We start from the raw sequence: 19594 nt of genomic DNA on the forward strand, positions 1-19594 counted from the left end.
GACTTTATTTTTTTTCTTCATCAAAATCGTGAGTTTTAAATTCTCTTAGTAACAGAAACAAATTTAAATTTATAATTTATTATTATTTTTTTTTTTTTTTTTCAGTAACATCTTAATCTGGACGGCAATACAAAAATTTGTTTAATTAATATATTTATTTTAAATTCCAATTATCAACAGCAATTACCGAACAAAAATTTCACCACTTAATCAATTATAATTTTCGTTTTAAATTTAACAATTAATATCTATAATTCATTGGCTGTGATATTATTTTTTCAATAACTGATACAATATTGGCCAATTAAATTGATATAAATTATCTGAGCGATACTTGATACATTTACACATTATACATACATATAATTATTATTATTAATTATTTCAATAATATTGTAGTACATATCGTTATTATTTATCATAAATATTTTTTGTCATTTGTAATTTTTGTTTAAAAAATATAGGTATATATATGTGCAACGATAATTTATTATTAATATTATATTTATATGATTTAAGGGCATTCTCACACAGAAAAAATTTTTTCTAGTCTGAAAAAAAGTTTAGTTTTCATTTTATGATTAAAATTTCATTAATTAATTAAAAAAAAATAAAGCATTTATTGATAAAAGGACAGAGTTAAATTGTCGAGATATAGATTTGAAAAAAAATAACACAATTATTATCAATTAGGAATAAAGACAATTTAAGAAATAAATTTTAAAACGTACAAATTTTTATTATTTTGTCGGCGAAATTTGAAACTGGAGGTTGAGTCGCTAAATTATTATACATTTAAATCTTGTATTGTCTGAGAATGCCCTTAAATAAATGCGATTACATATATATAGATGTATACATATATTTGAATCGCTTTGTTATTTTCGATATCAGAGTGTTTTCAAAATAATTTTAAAGTCGGCAGCTGGCAAATAATTATTATCACAGCTGTGGCTACTGTTAACTTATATATTTATTTATTATTTATAATAAATATATTTAAGCTAAAAAATAATAATCATCATTGTTACTATTGTTACAAATACCAATGAAAGAGTGAGATCACAATAATTTAATATTTACTTTTTTTATAATTAAATACTTAAACTTTTTTCTCTCGTTTTATTTCAAGGCAAATTTTTTTTTTTTTTTTTTTTTCATTGCCAAATTTCGATGCATAATTTACAGCAAATTTATTATAATTAAATAAGCTATTTTTAATTAAGCATTTTAATTAAGTGAGCCCTGAGTTTCGATGTGCTTACGAATAGGTACTCAATTTTTAATTTCGTTTGTTGATTAATTATAAATTATGTTTAAATTAAAAGTTAAATCGCTGATTTAAAATGCTATTCGTCTTTTATATTTTTGGAAAAGGCTCACGTGGAACCGATTATTGTCGCATTCAAACAGTACTTCTAATCTTTTCAGTAAAATTTTTTTAAATGAATTTTTAAATTCAAAAATTATTGAATTATTAATCGATTATTTAAACCATAATACAGAAAATTTTCAAATCTGGTTTATATTTTATGAGCGTTGGCATTTATTCACATTTAATATATACAAATATATAATACGTTGAGAAAATTTAAGTTTGATAAAGACATAAATTTTTTTTTAACTGATAATTACCGACATTTCATTTATAATTTAAATGAAATGTTAAGTCTATGGATAAAATTATTTTCTACAACTCGTTTGTGCGTTGAGAATTAATTTAAATAAAAGTCTTTTATTTAAATTAAATATTTATCCGCGGATTACAAAAATATTTATTAATATTAAAGTAAAAATAGAACACATGCAGAAATATATATATATAAGGTACCTCAATATGTAGCCCCGTACAAAATAAAAGGATTTTTTGTCGCAAAAATTTAAACTTGCGCCAGGAAATCTTTTTTTCTGCGTGGAACTAAATAATATTAATTAATTATCTAATTAATTTTAACAATCAATTGAATTTTTTTTTCTTATTTTTGTTTTTTTTTTTTTTTTACTCTAAAAGACATTTTAAATATTTTTTTTTAAAATCTCTCATTATAAAAATTATTATAGTCATTTTATGACAAAATTTATCATTGAAAAAAGCTTTATATTCATGTGAAAATATTTAATTTCACTGAATTTATAAACGATCAATTCCACAATGTGTCAATGGTATAAATAGTATCATCGAGATTCGAGATAAAATACTGCAATAAATATACATACATATATTCAGATGTGCGCTGTCGATCCAATTTAATTTCACTAATTCGTTCAAATAATTTAATTTATCATTTTTTTTTTACCAATTAATTTTTAAGAAAACGATTGTTATTACAATAGATCGATTATTTAAAAATCTGTAAATATGATCTAGATTTCGTCCATTAGAGTTTGCTTTTAAATAATTCAAAAATTTAAACAATAATAATTAACAAACAAAATCACGTTTGTTTTCATTCAGTAGCAAACTTAAATAATAATCGTAATTAATCATGGATATTTCCATCAGGCAGTATAGTAATAATTTTTAAAAATACCTTTGCTGAACTTTTAAAATGAAATTAAAAAAGTCGTTGTGGAAAAAATAAATGAATTCAAGCTGAACAGTAAATAATTTGACTCGTTGATTAAACATACTTAGTACTTAGTATTAAGTATCGTAATTCAGGCTCACAGTACATTGCACTTGCTGGAACGTCGTCGTTTCCGGCGTTTCTTATCAAAGTCCGTGGGCGGCTGGTTCCGTATAATTCGTACGACCTAAAGATAAATTAAATAATCATTTCATTAATTCTGATTAAATAAAAAATTTTTATAATATTTTTTTTTTTGAGTAGTCACCTCATGAAAAGCCGCATCGACATTTAGCGGAGGATCTTTCGCTGATGTTTCAATGTACGGAATCCCCAAACGATGTGCCAATTCTCGGCCCTGTTCCTCAGTAACTTTTCTCAAGTGAACAAGATCAACTTTGTTGGCCACCAGCAGCATGGGATACACATCTCTGTCTTTGACTCGAAGTATCTGAGTATAAAAATTAACAATATTTTCGTACGACTGTTTGTCAGTTACGGAGTACACCAATAAAAACCCATCTCCTTTTCTCATGTATTGTTCTCTCATTGCACTGAACTCTTCTTGGCCTGCAGTATCCAGCACTAAAATAAAAATAAAAGTTAAAACATTGTTAGTGATATAAATTTAAAGTGAGGGTATAATTTATTTACCATCCAAAATGCACCACTGCTTGTCGACTTCAGTGTGCTGGATGTAGCTGTCCTCGATGGTGGGGTCATAGTCGGTGACGAAGAGCTTCTGGAAAAACTGTATTGTCAAAGCACTTTTTCCGACACCTCCATCTCCAACCACCACCAACTTAAACGTCATAAGATTATCATTGTTAGGAGGCCTCGTCATTCCGCCTCTTTGTTTTCTGCCTCCGCGGCTGCTATTTTCCCTATTCCTGCCTATTCTGATGGCCCTTTATTATCACCAGGTTAATTAAACCTCCACTCCCGTAATGTCAAATTCGTTGCTCAGACCTGAAATTCATAAATAAAATTATTTTATCAATAAATTACAAGACCAGAAATTTTCTACTGCTCCAAAAAACATAAAAAAAAATAAATAAATAAATAAATGGAGTAACTACACATCCAATACAAAGCAAGCCATACGTACACACGTACCACAAAATAAAGCTGACAAATTTTCCGTTGAACATTTTTTTTCGAACCCACAAGATCCTCAAGTACAAAAAATATCAACACATCACAGAGACTAAGACTTTTTATTTTAATATTGAAGGCTGACATACCAAAACTACTTGATAGTGTGTCACTACTTCTCCATCAGTCCTTTCGCTGATTGATGCCCCGTACCCGTTGCTCTGTACATCAGCTCTGTCAGAATCCGTTGGCCAGCGACAACCGCAGCAGGTATAAAAAAATATTAATAAAATATGACGTCCTTACATGGTGTATCTCAACGCCCTTTCGACATCAATTTCCTCTCCGCTGAACTCTGTCCTCCCTATTTCAACTTTAGCTTCGCCACAAGTACCTCCACCAGCCTTCTGTCCTCACTCACGAACACTTGCAAATGTGTGCTCTCATCAGCCTCTTTCTGGAGCCCTAATTTTTCCCGTCCCTTATTGTGTAGACATAGACACTGCTCACAACTCGAGGCCGCCGCTCATCCCGGCTGTGAATTCTACTTGCTTTTGTCCTTGACCAAGCCGAGGAGAAGGAGAAACTAAAGCACACAATGGACTGTGGGCTGCCGATGTTTTTATACTCCGACTCCGGCTACTGTTTTGTCGCTGTTTCCATGCCGGTGGCTCCACCGCGACTTTTTCTTTTATTCTCAGAAACCAACTTCGTAAATGGCTGCTCTGATTTTTAAACTTGTGAGTAATAAATAATTTTACTGTTTTCAATAATTAATTGAACAATCAAATGTTCAATTGGCGCGAATGTTATTAAAGCATTCTTCATATTTATTTATTTGAACGAGTGTGAATGCAACAGACGTCAGACAAATTTAAAATTATATATAAATAGAGTAAATAATTTACAAAATTCACATAATAATTTTCAAATTTTTTGAATGCGCATTTTTTAAATTTAATTTTATTAATTATTTACCCTATTTATTAATAATTTTGAATTTGTTTGATGTCTGCTACATTCACACTCATGATTTCCTATAGAATTTTTCTCCGACTATGGATTTTCTATTAAATTTCTCTAATGATAGTTACGCTGAATTTCAGTATTGTCTGCAATTCTCTTTTCTTCACGTTTTTGAATTTTTTTGGCCAACCGCGCCCTTTTTTTGTATTTGAAAATTTAAATGCTACCATCTATTGGTATTTTATAGAGTTGATCTTAACCTTTGGACTATATATATATATATATAGTCTCCATAATCTATTTCATGCGCATGCGCAAAACAAAGTGGGGATAATTACAAGAAGCCTGGTTGTGCGTTGTCCAATATGGTTAATGGCCGACCATGTACTAAGTTGAGTATTTAGTTATTACGTTCAGCAACGTTTAATTCTGACCAAGTGCAATGTAATTTAATTCAATCTCTTCGAACAATTTTGATTTTTTGTTATCATTTATAAAAACATCGAGGTTTTTTAAATCGTCCAATCTGTTTTATAATCATATGTATAGAAAGTTGTTTGTTACGTTTTAAAATCTAAAAACAACAAGGAAGTGAGGTTATTTAAGTGAGGTTGAACGTATCACATTACTTTATCAACGTATTTAAATAAATCATAATTTCATTTTGTTGAAAGCCAAAATGTCTTTAACGAGGTATGTACTATTTTCATTTAAAAAAATTTTTTTTTCCCGCACTAATATTTAAATTTTATAGTCAATCTTGAGAGGCATTCGCTTACTTGTAATTTTTTTTTTTTAAGTTTTTTACCAGCACCCAGCCAAGTGACTTGGGACAGATCTGATGAAGCACGTGAACAAAAATTGAGGCAACGACCTGTATCAGCTTTGGTGAAAGCTTTTGTTACCGCACCACCTTACGGGCAAAGAAAAGGATGGATTCCCCGAAATCTCGATGACTATGGAGATGGTGGCGCGTTTCCGGAGATCCATGTTGCCCAGTATCCTCTGGAAATGGGTCAGAAGGGCAAGGAGACATGCAACGCCTTGGCAATTCAGCTCGATGCAGAAGGAAAAATAAAATACGACTTAATCGCTCGACAAGGTCACTCTAAAGACAAAATTGTATACAGTAAGCTCAGTGATTTATTACCATCAGAAATAGCAAATGAAAATGATCCCACTTTGATGCGGCCAAGTGAGGAGGAATTAGAAGAAAACACGGAACGGACCCGGAAAGCTCTTGAAAAAATTACACAGTCGAAGATTGCTGCTGCTATGCCGGTCCGTTGTGCAGAGAAACAAGGGCCAGCTCAGTACATTCGGTACACCCCGTCCCAGCAAGGTCAATCATTCAACTCTGGAGCTAAGCAACGAGTCATCAGGATGGTCGAGGCTCAAGTGGATCCGATGGAGCCACCGAAATTCCGAATAAATAAAAAAATTCCTCGTGGACCACCATCTCCACCAGCACCAGTTTTGCATTCTCCAACTCGTAAGGTGACTGTAAAAGAACAAAAAGAGTGGAAGATACCTCCGTGTATTAGTAACTGGAAAAACGCAAAAGGTTACACGATTCCTCTTGATAAACGTTTGGCTGCCGATGGACGAGGTCTGCAACAGGTTCACGTCAATGAGAACTTTGCTAAGCTAGCTGAGGCTCTTTACATTGCCGACAGAAAAGCCCGAGAAGCTGTAGAAATGCGAGCACAGTTAGAGAAGAAACTGGCTCAGAAAGAAAAAGAAAAGAAGGAAGACCATCTCCGTCAGTTGGCTCAGAAAGCGCGGGAAGAGCGTGCTGGGTTGAAGGCTTCTGCGGCTCTGGAGAAGTCGGAGGAATCTAAGGAGCGGGATCAGCTGCGACATGAGAGGCACAAGGATCGTGCGCGCGACCGCAATCTTGCTCGTGCTGCTCCAGACAAGCGGTCCAGGTTACAACGAGAACGCGAGCGGGATATAAGTGAACAAATCGCTTTAGGTATGCCCGCCAAGAATATAAATGCCACTGGTGAGGCTCAATTTGACCAGCGGTTATTCAATACCACTAAAGGAATGGACAGCGGTTATGGTCATGATGACGAGTACAATATCTACGATAAACCCTGGAGGGATTCGAATTCATTAGCTAACAATATCTACAGACCCAGCAAAAATATCGACAAAGACAATTACGGTGACGATCTGGAGAAAATTGTGAAGACCAACAGATTTGTACCCGACAAAGAATTCAGTGGAACTGATCGATCCGCCCAAAGGAGTGGTCCAGTGCAATTCGAAAAGGATGAAGAGGATCCCTTCGGATTGGATCAGTTCTTGACTCAAGCCAAGAGAGCCAGTGGGTCAACAACCACACCAAGTGCTTCTGCGACTTCTTCAAAGCGCAAAGACGACAAAGAACGTCTTTCTGTACCATTAAAAAAGAAAAAGAAATATTAATTAAATTAATCCTAACTTACATTACTATAAGTGAATAAAAATTTATTACTAATTAATTTGATAGATTATTTATAATTTTATTTTGTCACTTACGATTTAATTGTCATGATTGGTTAATAAGCCGCTTAAAATAAGACAGTACGCATTATATAAATGGTAATACTTGTTTATTTTCTAATATACTTTATATTTATATAAATGATAGCAATGTTGATTAATGATCTTAATTATACATACAACAGTATCATTTACATTTATTTCAAATTATGATTTGTACACAAAAATTATTAATTTAAAATGAGTCTACGAAAATGGAAAACATTGATTTATTTTTAAATTTTTAATTTTGGTGCGGCTTTAAAGTTGGACGCTGATAATATTTATTTATTTACTTATTATCAACTAGTTTGTTTACAATCAACAAAATGAATAACTTAATATAATTTATCAATACATACATGATATGTGTTAGTATTTAACTTGATAATTGCACTAAATCCCATGAATTAAACATTTGTTAATTTAATTATTGATAAATTATCACAATAATAATAATAATTATGAAATGTAAATTTTTATAGATTTAAAATGTTGCCAATTAATTTAATTGTAACATCTGTCAAATAAAATTTATAAAGATTAAGAATGGCCTAAAATTATCATTTCACAAATACACTGGTCACAAAAATAAAAGGAGTAATTAATTATCAGCCGGAAATGAAATCTTTCCTTCGAATGCCAATGACAGCAAAAAGTTATCTTTCAAAGCTCTTGGAGCTCTCAAATTAAAAAGTAGGATTCAAACCAAAAGGGTTTCTAGACAAAATTGCTAAAAAATCCTTTAATTTTTTTGATCAGTGTATTATCAACAGACCAACTTAGATCTTACTATAATAATAATAACTAAAATATTTATTTAAAAAGAGTCAGTGTCCAACATAAAGGACATTCACCGTTAAAACTATCTACTTGGATGGATTATATGCATCGGGCCACATTGGGCATTTAAATAATACGCAATCATATAATTAACATAATAAATAATCACACAAAATTGGCTGGACAATATATACTACTAATAAATATAATAATTAAGTTCCGGTCCACTTGGACGTTTTAATTTTTCACATGCGTACGTCACTTCTCGTTGGATTGAGCAATCGCGTAAAAAATTTTTTAGACAACTTGCATGATCTGGACGTATGGCATCCTAACTTAACTTTTTTACGCTACCCTGTGTCAGTTCTGAACTGAAGCATAAAAAATAATTTATAGTTACTAGAGTAAATTATTTCCCTTTCATTTTTATTCATCTTATCTTTTGGCATTTAAATCACGCAAGTACTCTTACCCATAAAAATAATTATTCTACAATAAACAGTATCGACTAGTTACTTCATTATTAAATTAATTAATTAATGTTATAGAATATAGATCGAGTAGTTCAATATGAACTTGTAATTAATACCATTCTGTTATATAACACTAATTATATTTGTTTATTAGTACGCTTATTATTATTATCTTATTCAAAAGATGATTATCGTAAAAATTACTAACTACAATTATAATACCGATGTGTAAGTAAACAAATGCATTATTAATTGTAATAATACTATGCGCTAATTGCTAAATAGCTTTTGCGCGTTAAATACATTTTTTTATATCATTAAGGGCATTCTCGGTCATTGCCCGCCACTTTTTTTAAATTTTAAATAGCTTGACTACCATAGCTGAATTTAAATTTTTTTTTTAAATTTGAGCATCAATTGAAAAAAGGACAACGGAGTTGAAATTTTCGCCAAGATAGAAGATGACAGTCCCAATTAATGAACCTGACCAGTAAATTGACATTATTTTATTTTTACCTGCATTATTTAGATTTAAATGACAATTACATGAATAAAATACTTCATTGCTGCCTGATTTTACTTTTAGAACTTTAATTTTAATTTCGTTTGACTTCTAATTGATAACAACTGTAAGTAATTTTTTTAAAATTTATATCTCGGCGGCAATTGCAACTCCAGTGTCTTTTTTCCAAATGCTCCAATTTATTCTTTAATTATTTAATAAAACTTTAATTCGCTTATGACAATTCGTTATTGAACATTTTCAAAAACTGGCTGGTACTGTCTGAGAATGTCCTTAAAGATGTAAAATTTTTGTAATTTTTTTTTTTTAAGGAATATTATCATCCAATATACAAATTTGAATAATTCGTAGTAAGAAATTGCATATCGTATCCGAAAATATTGATTTGACATTTTTTTTTCATTGTATAATAGTTTGAACAATTCTGTTTCTATGGCAATAATATGTCATGAGACATGTACTTAACATATATATATACTTGAAAAGACATTTCGGTTTTGTTATCGTGTTCCGTGTTTACTAGATCAAAGAAAACAGCATATTTATATCATAAGTATACAAATATTATGTAATGTCTCTACAGTAGGCAGCAAAAATAAATACAAGACTTGCTTTATAAATTTTCTATACATTCTTACATTGATTTCTTTATTCTTATCGTCATCTATTTTTAATAATATCCAGCTGTTTATATATTTACTTATTTTTATAGCTTTCTTAAATTGACAACTGACATTCCATCGTTACGGTTTCGAAATCACTTTTAATACATCAATCTCATTTTTTTTCTATAGATACATATATATATATACTTTTTTAAAATATTGTATAGTGGATTATATATTTATCATCAAAGTTTTCTCATAAGTCATGTGTATACATTTATTGCCTTTGTTTCATTTGATTATTATTTTATATATTATAAATTTCGTTTACTCGAGTGTATATGACGGTCTCAAATAGGTACTTTTGTTACGTTTTTTTGACGAAAAGAATACGAATAATACTCTGTTCCATTTGGCAAGTAATTTAAAATTTTTTTACAACCACTAGAATTATCAACACTCTAGTTGGTAAATGATGAGGAAACTTTCAGCAAAAACTGGTATTGGTTGATTAGATTACAGCGTGATTGATTAAAAAATATGCGGAGCTAATTGAAGCTTCCAGAGCGATACGGGTCGTGCAAAAACACCAGCAAGACCCTTTTCTTTACCGCCGACCAAAAAAACATAGAGGGGTGCTGGTGTAACAGCTTCACTGGCAGCAAGTTTTTCTCTTTGTCTTTCAGCACGTGACGCACTGACAGCTCTCCTGGATGGGGAACCGAGAGCCAGGCTCTTGGGTGGTGCTCTTGGTTTTATTTCCTGCAACTCGAGTAACTCTGCGAAAGTCTGTGAGGCTGATCTACCTGGAGCATCTTCGAGGACACTGTCAGGTGGACTATTAAGCATTTTTGCAAATTTATCATCAGTAGCTTCGAGTCCTAAATAATTTGGATTGCAAAATCCGAATTGTCCTTCACGTATCGTTGGCGCGCGTTGTTTAGACTTTTTTCTGTCAGGCCAGTCGTCGTCTGCGAGTGGATCTCCGGGACTTCTTGCTTCTATACTCGCGTAATCCGAGGTTGATTCTTCACCTTCTTCTAGATCCGCGAATCGTACAGATGCTGAAGTTGGAATTTTAGTTGCACAAGGTGTCTTAGGACTCTGTACAGCTTCGTACAGATGAGAACTGTAGCTTTCCCCGCGCGTAGGCTGACAAGCTTGATGAAGTGTTTCGAAATCGGCTTTTTCTTCAGCGACATCTATAAGTCGCGTGGTCGCTAATCCTTTCTGTTCATCATCGCTGTCTTCGTCGGGATCGACAAACACCAGTCTCGCGGCTTCCACGGGCGTAAGAACAGGCGTAGGTAGAGTCAGAGCACGGAAGTTTGGCACAGAAATCGGCTCGCGAGTCATGCGAGCACTTTTAGCTTCATAAGATGAACTCTCAAAGCTGGATCTGTTAGCCTCCGCCAAAGTGCGCTGTCTTCGTCGAGCTAACGCATTAGCACTTCGTGATTTCACCATACCGCTTGATGGTTCTGCTAATTCAGAATCAACCTGCTGGAACGGATAATAAGAATTAACATCTTGCGGACACTCTTCAGTGTCTTCTTGGCCACTCAATACCGAATAACTGCATTTGTTGGGATGACTCAGTCTTGAAAGATTTATTTGTGAAAGTTTGGATATTTCTTTGAGGAAACTTGGTCTCGTTGGAGCTTCACATGGTGACACTCGATTCCCACCACTTCCAGACAATGAAAATCTTGTTTTGTTGCTACGCAACCTTGGCCGTTGATTATCTTGCATCCCACTGCCTTTGATAACAAGCTCCGAAACAGCAAGAGCAACACTTTCAGCTCTTGGTTGCGGCTTTGGCCCAGGTACAGTCAATCTCTCCCATGTTTCTGTGGCAAAATGAAACCGCCAAAGATCATTAGTCGCCAGTCCATTGGTTTCACCGCCAAATATCAACATACAACTGGGCAATCTGCATGCAGCATGACCATGTAGTGCTCCAGGTCCCGGTTTATTCTTCAACATAGTCCACATTGCTGACTTAACGTCCCACTTCCAGCAGTCATTTCTTTCCTGTAGATCTGTCATACCCCCGTAAATAAACATCGAGTCGCAGTGCAAAACTGCCGAGTGTTTATGACGCGGTGCTGGACCACATTCACTTGACGATAACAAGTGCCAAGATTCCGTCTCAAAGTGAAACGCCCACAATTCCGGTGAACTACCACGTAAATCTTGATATCCACCGTAGATTAACATCTGCCCTCGATGCACCAATGCCGTGTGACCTCTTCGTCCTCTCGGCACAGCGCACCCCCTCTGCGCTCGTATTTTTCTCCACAAATTTGTCTAAAAAAAAGAAAAAAGTAATCAGCATTGCTCCCACTCATATTTTACACCATGAAAATCCGCATTAATAATTAAAACAAATAAAGAAAAAGTAAAAGTTTATAATTGAACAAGGAAGAATTTTATGCGATTTCGAAAGCGTTACAATGATTTTTATTTTCTCTAGCCGTCTTGAAAAGTAGCCAAGTGCATATTCTGTAGCTGTTGTAAATTTTAAGTTTTACCTTCACTGTGTAGACCCATAGAGGGGTTTCAGTGCCCGCGGAGAAGCCCAGCTCGCCGCCGAAAACGTATAAACAATCCTTGTATGCTACTGCGCTGTGTTCCTGAAGCGCTGGAGGTCGTTCTCCACTGGGATGTAGCTCCTCCCACCGACTCTCAGCTGAGAAAACAGATAAAGTGGAGAAACAAAAACAAATTACGTTATTCAGATAATTGACACGTTGCTACGGGGAACAAACTTAATATATGTCCTGCATGTTAGTCTATATATGAATATATATATTTGTGCTACTCTCAGGGAAGAAGATTCCCTCTTCATAAAACATTTATCTCTTCTCAACGAGTTCCAAAACGTGCTACCAGACAATAGGGTGCTCTCAGCTAGTACTTTTCTCAGCGGTTGACCTAGTATTTCGCATTAAACGTGCTCTATCTACTTAAACGAACAAACTTTTGATAACTTAGACCACTAAAAAATTTTTATTTATCGCACATACATACAAAATTCAATTTTATCTTAAAAAAAAAATTGATAGCTGTGAATTTAACAAATTAATGAAATTTATTGAGTAATTGAATTAATGCTGGCAGTTTCATTTCCGACTGCGTCTTTCGATACGTTTATTTTTATTTTTCTTTTTCTCTAATCGTTTCCTCTTTCTTTTACGTCTTTGTTCAGCCAACCAACGACCCCTGCCACAGTGGGAGCATTTTTTTTTACCAGATTTTCTTTTAGCCACTTTGCCGGTCCGAGTCGGACAGTACCCACATTTCCCAACGCAATCTGGGCAGTTACAGCCTGGGGGACGACTGCCGAGACCCACTGATGGAGATCCGATGTCATTCAACTTGTACTTCCCCTTATGATCTCGTTCGAGAATCCCAAACTCCTCGTAAGCTTTGAGAATTTCCGATAACTTTATTTTTTAAATATAAAAGTTAAATATCAAGTAATTTATTTAACTGTAAGTTAATAAAGTGAATATCAAATACCGGTCGCTTAATTAATTCTTCGTCAATACTGAGCCGAGATGAAATGTACTTCAATATTCTTTTGCCGAAACAACTTGACTGTTGATTTAAATCATTAATCGCTTGGATTACACTATTAAACGTCTTTACTTTGTCTTTTTCCATTGTTTGAGTACAAAAAAAATGCATGACTCGTGATAATAATAATTATTATTAAAATAACGATTTCAAAAAAAAGTTGATTTAAATATGAATTCAATTGGCGGCAAAGTTGTGCGGACAGTTTTAATAAAAGAGGACCAATTAAATAAACAAAACTGAACCATTATTGCAACGCTTAATTTTTCATTGAAATTTTAATCCGATCCATCAATTAAAAATGTGTTATTTTTTTTATATCGACATATGACGTATTGTAATGCTGTGACAGAAAACAAAACAGCGTCAACCGCAGCCACCTGACAACCAATCAAATGTACATGTGTAGTAAATTTGAATCGAACATGGCAAATAATTCTAGTGTCAATCCCGTGAGGTGCGTAATTGGGAATGAACATCAAGCGAACCAGATGTCAATCAACGGACCGTGATAACGAGAATCCGAATGAGATGTGTTTGCTCGAGGGCATTTAACAGCAGTTCTCATCTGATCATTGAGTACACAGAAGTTAAGTCCTGATCTGAGTGTGTGGGAATTTTATATAAATATATGCAAATATAAATCAAGAGCACACTTACCCAAACTATACCTCCAGAGATCTTTCAGAGGGAGATTTCCATTTCTACCTCCCAGAAGATAAACATGACCTCCAAGTAATGTCGCACTATGTTTACTTCTCGACGGTGGTGCTGGACCATTTTCCGTTCCAGCAGCAGTCACTGAGCACCACATTTTCCCTCCTTCAATCTTGTCTTTTTGCCTTTGCTCTTGTTCTCGTTCTCGGTTTTTTTTTATCTGAAAAAAAAAAAATGAAAGAGGATTTCGTAGTTAATCCGTTCGTGCTGAAATTGAGTGGGATTGAAATTCATTTTAAGGCCAGGATAAGAGTAGCAGACGCCGTCGCCAAGCAACCGTTTCACTCTCCTCCGGTGCAGTGATACATCTCCTACTCTCTTTCTTTCTTTCTCCCTTCGATCCCCTTATCCTCAGTCATCGCTTAAATTACAACATATATGTACCAACTACATACGCGAGTATAAGCTATAAAGCTTGAACCCCTCGTGATTGCATTTACTTTTCACTTGTGGCGCCAAATCTCTTACGTAGGTCGTGAATTGGTCTGGGGTGACTCGGATAAGACGTTAATAATTTTTCATGTGACTGACAGCTCTCTATAACACTAGAAAAATATTCGATGTAGTGAGTAGTCCCTTTAACTGAACCATTCCCGTACTATTTGTAATTCCATGTCAGAGGGGTGTCGACAGGACGAGCAGCAAGACCGCAAAAGGGGAGACTACTCTCCAGCTAGTAAATAAAATATCGTTTGTTTCACTCCATATAAATCGTTACTTTTACAATCAACTCTGCTCCAAAAAAATAAAAAATAAAAACATCAGTGTACAGTACACATATATACGATATTTAAATTCAAATGCGGAAGCAACGCGAGGTCACATTCAATAAGATTTTACAACTCCCTTGTGCGCTCTTGATAGGCTTTATTTTATTCTTTTATCTTTTTCCATTTACCCTCAGCTCTGCGTTGGGAAACATGGAGAGTTTAATAATTTAATTGTTCAGCGGACTGACGCCCGACAATTCAATATATCTATAAAATGAAATAAAAAATTTACATTCCATTGGACTCTATACATTAAACATGTATTTTCATCAGTCTAAAAAAATCAATGCTGATATTTCTTTGATAAAAATTTAAATATCATGAATTTATTAATATTCTTCACAGCCGACTGGCTGTCATTCGTATTAATAACTTCCAAGTGACGGCAATAAAACGAAAGATGAAAGTGAAGACTTAGAGAGAGAGAGAAAAAGTATCAAAGAAAATTAGATTACCATCGATAAAAGCCTTCATTCATCCCCTCTTATCTTTTAAACTTTTTTTATTATTTCCTCGGTACACACAACTCAGGCGTGTATACTTTATACTCTATATGTTATATATATATATAAAGCAATATACATATGAGTAAAAAGTGTCGGTGTAAAGCTTTAGCTTCGTCCGTATATCCCATTATCCGATGCAACTCGTGACCCACATGTGGCCTGCGATTATTCAGCCAATTAATTGTCTCGACGTGACACTCTAGAGTCATTCTTCCGCCAGCTTCACAATTAAGACGTTCTGTCCTAGTCTGCAGTTTATATAAAAAAAAATAAACCCCATCAGAGTACATGGACATTAATTATTTTATTTTGTATGATAGAGATGCCAGAGGAACAAGGATAGAAGATGTTATGTAGGCGGTTGTTGTTACCTCCCACGATGACGGCACGACTTAATTACAACGACGTTCTTGATATATTTTTACGTCGTTGATAAATTAATATAAGACAAAGATGTGCTGTTTACTTGGTCAACAGTGACGGTGGTAAATAAAAAATTAATGGACTAGTTCAACAAAAGCCTAAAGTGGGACTAAACTAGTAACTTGTACTCATAAATTTATGTAATAAAAAATATAATAATAATAATAATAATATTTACGTATGAACCTCACCTGCTCATTTGCTGAAGTAAACAAAAGACCCGAGCCGGTAAGTATTTCAGTGGAGCATAATAACAGGAAATAAATCTCAAATAAATTGTATTACCCAGGTTGGGAAATATTTATCCAGGACAACGGACCCGCTGGATTCAATCAATTGTACTGGACATGACATATTGTCATCACAATCAACACTCACACACACCTCTGCTGATGACATAAGTACTGTACATTTTATTGCTGCCACGTTTCGCGCGTTTAGAGCACACGTACTTACTCACACGTTTGTCGGTTTGTAAACAATCGGTTTGTGGAGCAACGAGGACTCGGATTATTATCAAACGCGTAAGTGAGTCTAGATTATTTTTTATGTATGCTGGTTACTTGCGAAGATCCAACTGCGTCTGGGTCGAGCACCTAGAGGCAGCTCTACTTGTCATCATCGGGGACTCGACGCAGGCGCTGTCCTACGGCCCTCCACCCTCACTTTTTACCACCACCTGCAGCTTTTAAACTGTTCATCCCTCCTGATAATAGCAATGACTTTGATTTCCTTTTTTTTTCCCTACTCATTCATCCAGCAATTCAAGTTATTTATTTCCGCTCCGATCCGGTGATCATTGCACTTAATCATCAGGGCAATCGTCTTTGTTATTTAAGTATAATGATGTGTGCTTAAGCGATGTATGATTTTGTTTGTTGATATTTGCTTGCAGATCAATGAGAGAAAACCGGAAGGACTCGCGGTCCACGAGGAATAAAGTCAAGTGCGTAAGGACGAGAGGACGTTGCCACAAAAAAGGGGAGATTTAATTTTTTTAAGAGTAACAAGCATGCGCGGGCGTCGGTTGTCATGGTGACAGGATGCAAGAGAACCAGCCGCGCGTGAATACGTATTGATTACTACTTTCATACTCACTTGCTCTTCCTCTGGCACAGCATCTCCTGTCTCTACTATTATGTTTTGTCAAGGTATTTGATCTTCTCCTATGTACATATATGTACTGACGAGTCTGTTCTATGTACTGTACTTAGATACATAGTGATGCATCATCTATTATAGAGCTGTGTAGGAATATTCCCATAGGAGCCGTTCAACACTTGACAGGTTCCACGCGGTGACAGATCCACACGCGTGTTCAATGAAAAATTTACGGTTACTTGGTTAACTCGGGAAACTGGCAGTACCAGCTTCCTGCAGGAAAATAAATAATAAATGATTGCTATCAATTTCAATATAAATATAATTGTCACAGTTCTTTTTTCATGTTTATTTTATACCTTTTGCCAGAGGATACGCTGTTGCTGATGTATGTCGTATGTTGATCCCGTATACTAATCTCGAAGCGTAACTAATCACAGCAGTTGTATTTCATAACTTTCGATTGCTTTTCAGCGGAAGTTTAAAATTAATTTTTGGTTTACAAACTTTTTTTTTTTTACTTATTAATTACAATCAGCACAAGGACAAAGTTTCTCTAGTTAGTGACAATCTTTTAGACAGCTGGTCTATTGTTGGCTGGTAAATTTAAGGAGAGTCCTTGGAGACTCTTGGGGTGATGACATGAGACAGGCGCGAGGATGAATTTGAATCTCTCGTTGAGGGGTCCGAGATCTGAGATGTTGCTTTCGTGTCTTACAAATTTCGCCGCGGGAAAAGTTTCAAGGGGATTCTTATTTTATATGTATGGTTTGTCACCAGTTGGGTGTAGATGCCCGGTGACAAAAGCACCGAGTGAGCTGCAATTACAATTACTGAGAGAGAATACTCCGTAACGAAGAGAGTTGCTCTATGCGTGACACTCTCGTTTTCACTTGAGCAAATTTCTGTCACACTTTATGAACTGTCGTATACTTTTTATTGTATATTTATAACTTTTTATGTTTTTTAAATTATTATCATCATTGTTTTAATAACTTTTAGTTATTAATTTTTTATATAAATTATATTTAAATGACTTTGTAAATTTACTAATTAAATAATAAGATAATTGCCTTAAGATAAAATTAAACAAAAAGCTATAACGAATTAAATAACTAACGAGCATGCAACCCCGAAGGGCAGAGTGGGTTCCTGTGCAATTGCTCGCGTGTGACTGTACCATATAAATAGTGAAACTCGGGAAATCAGAGAGTCATTCACTCTCAATTTTTTAAACAAACAACATTACTAGATATTTATTTAGTTTTTTTTTTATTTTTAAGTTGTGCCGTAACTTTAAAAAATTTTTTTTCTCTACAAATGACTTGAGTTCTTAATTACCAAAAAAAAAAAAAATAATAATAACAGTAGTAATTAAAAAATAAAAATGATTCGCTTAACGAGGCTTTTAATATTTTTTTCCTTGGTGATTTATGAGTCCGGTTCAGTTGCAGTGATATCGGAAAAAAATACACTGGAGCCGATTAAACCCTCGCCAGTTGACGAGACATCAAACGAAAAACCAGAAAAGTTTGTTTTGCCTTTAGCAGAAGGATCTACTTCTGATTCTGATAGTAAAGTAAACAAACGTGATAAAGCTTCAAAGGATGATAAATTTATGGATGATGATAAAAAAGACAAGAGGACTCATGGAAGATTTAGCGAAAGAGATAAGTCACCTTTGTAAATACAAATAATTATTTATTTATTTGGATTTGTTTCTTTTGATGAAGATTTTATGAAAATTATTTTTTCTTTAAGACTCAATTGCTGTGGCAATAGATTCGAGTCTCTCGGACGACTTGAGTCGACGTTACAACCGACTACCAGAGCGACGGATACCAATCGGTATCCAGACCGATTTGGAAATCGTCCGGATGACAGATTCAATAATTGGCAATCGGTGAGACCGAGCAGTTCTTCAAATTCAAACGGCGGACTCTATGGAAGTTCTGGTAATCAACCTGACAGGTCAGTTATTTATTTATATTATTATTATTATTTTAACAGAGTAATTGATCTTTTAATTATTATCATGATTTGTTATCAGAAGATTTGGATCCCGTCCATCATACCATGACTCAGAATACGGAAGACCCGGAAATAGACCGAGCTACGGTTGGGGCTACGGAGGATACGGAGACAGTGGATCTTTTGGAAGTCAGGGGTTCGAATTAAATCACCGTCCAGGTGGAATTTTCTTCTCAGGAAGTAATAGACCTTCGGGTGGTTATGGTATTCATGGAGTAGCTGGTGATCAAGATGAATTTCCCGAAGGCATGGCGGGAGGTAAACTGCCAGCTAACATTCAAACCCAGAAAGTAAATATTTATTTTTTAAATGAACCTGGCTGAGAACACAGTGATATTGATTGATTTTTTTTTAAAATTATTAAGGCAGTTGCTTTGAAAGCCTTGGCGGGAGTGGCATTGATCGGTGCCGCAGCAGCGTTGGCTGCCAACCCAGCTCTTCTACCAGTCGGAGTTCTTGCTGCTGGACGTAAGCGAAGATCCGTAGAATCAGACGAGTCGGAATTCAATCTTCTACGTTTTCCTGAACAATTTATCCGAGATCGTATTCCTGGAGTCTACGAAGACGACGAAGCTGCTAAAATATTCTGGGAGTCTCCAAAGTGTGTCGCTCGTCTCACTTGCGAAGTTCAAAAGGAATATTTGAAAGCCATTACAAAAGATCCAGGTCTTCGCAAAGACGTTGAGCGTCGACTAAAAGAATTGTCAGTATAAATTAAATTAAAATAATAATTTAAACATTAATTATTTTAATTATTCTTTCAGAATTGACAGTGAAATTTTCAGCGCCGATTACGTATACAAAAGTATGAAGATGCTCACCAAAATAGCGCGCAATGCAAATCCCAAAGACGGAAAATGTGAAATATTCACTTGTAATTTTTTCACATCCTAAATAATTAATTATATTGAATTTATTATCAA

The 19594-nt window shown here is 34.5% G+C and overlaps 4 protein-coding genes across 9 annotated transcripts; 2 read left to right on the forward strand and 2 right to left on the reverse strand.

The window, feature by feature from the left end:
- Positions 1-105: 105 nt before the first annotated feature.
- LOC103576496 (ras-related protein M-Ras) lies at positions 106-4281 on the reverse strand. 3 transcript variants are annotated; one of them, XM_053737619.1, is made up of 4 exons: positions 3812-4281; positions 3222-3536; positions 2836-3152; positions 106-2754 (listed from the first exon to the last, which is right to left on the reverse strand). In XM_053737619.1, exons 2-4 carry the CDS (start codon positions 3409-3411, stop codon positions 2665-2667), a joined length of 597 nt encoding a protein of 198 aa, XP_053593594.1. In that variant the 5' UTR covers positions 3412-3536; positions 3812-4281; the 3' UTR covers positions 106-2664. The 3 variants fall into 3 exon arrangements, with proteins under 3 accessions (XP_053593594.1, XP_053593593.1, XP_053593595.1); XM_053737618.1 differs by having other exon boundaries at positions 3684-4281; XM_053737620.1 differs by having other exon boundaries at positions 3676-4281.
- Positions 4282-4971: 690 nt separating this feature from the next.
- LOC103576495 (puff-specific protein Bx42) lies at positions 4972-7208 on the forward strand. The gene is made up of 2 exons (XM_008556717.3): positions 4972-5321; positions 5429-7208. The coding sequence occupies exons 1-2, from the start codon at positions 5308-5310 to the stop codon at positions 7059-7061; spliced, it is 1647 nt and encodes a 548-aa protein (XP_008554939.1). The 5' UTR covers positions 4972-5307; the 3' UTR covers positions 7062-7208.
- Positions 7209-7367: 159 nt separating this feature from the next.
- On the reverse strand, positions 7368-15836 carry LOC103576493 (uncharacterized). The gene is made up of 4 exons (XM_008556712.3): positions 15731-15836; positions 13784-14000; positions 12076-12233; positions 7368-11851 (listed from the first exon to the last, which is right to left on the reverse strand). The coding sequence occupies exons 2-4, from the start codon at positions 13935-13937 to the stop codon at positions 10073-10075; spliced, it is 2091 nt and encodes a 696-aa protein (XP_008554934.1). The 5' UTR covers positions 13938-14000; positions 15731-15836; the 3' UTR covers positions 7368-10072.
- LOC103576494 (uncharacterized) lies at positions 15365-19584 on the forward strand. Of its 4 annotated transcripts, none has more exons than XM_008556715.2 (8): positions 15365-15767; positions 15829-16063; positions 16435-16690; positions 18089-18323; positions 18402-18611; positions 18694-18961; positions 19037-19374; positions 19436-19584. In XM_008556715.2, the coding sequence occupies exons 3-8, from the start codon at positions 16678-16680 to the stop codon at positions 19563-19565; spliced, it is 1194 nt and encodes a 397-aa protein (XP_008554937.2). In that variant the 5' UTR covers positions 15365-15767; positions 15829-16063; positions 16435-16677; the 3' UTR covers positions 19566-19584. The 4 variants fall into 4 exon arrangements, with proteins under 4 accessions (XP_008554937.2, XP_053593613.1, XP_008554938.1 ...); XM_053737638.1 differs by having other exon boundaries at positions 18095-18323; positions 18691-18961; XM_008556716.3 differs by having other exon boundaries at positions 15366-15767; positions 15829-16067; positions 18691-18961.
- The last annotated feature ends 10 nt before the right edge of the window (positions 19585-19594 follow it).

This window comes from Microplitis demolitor, chromosome 3 (assembly GCF_026212275.2).
Source record: "Microplitis demolitor isolate Queensland-Clemson2020A chromosome 3, iyMicDemo2.1a, whole genome shotgun sequence".
In the NCBI taxonomy this organism is placed as follows: domain Eukaryota; kingdom Metazoa; phylum Arthropoda; class Insecta; order Hymenoptera; family Braconidae; genus Microplitis; species Microplitis demolitor.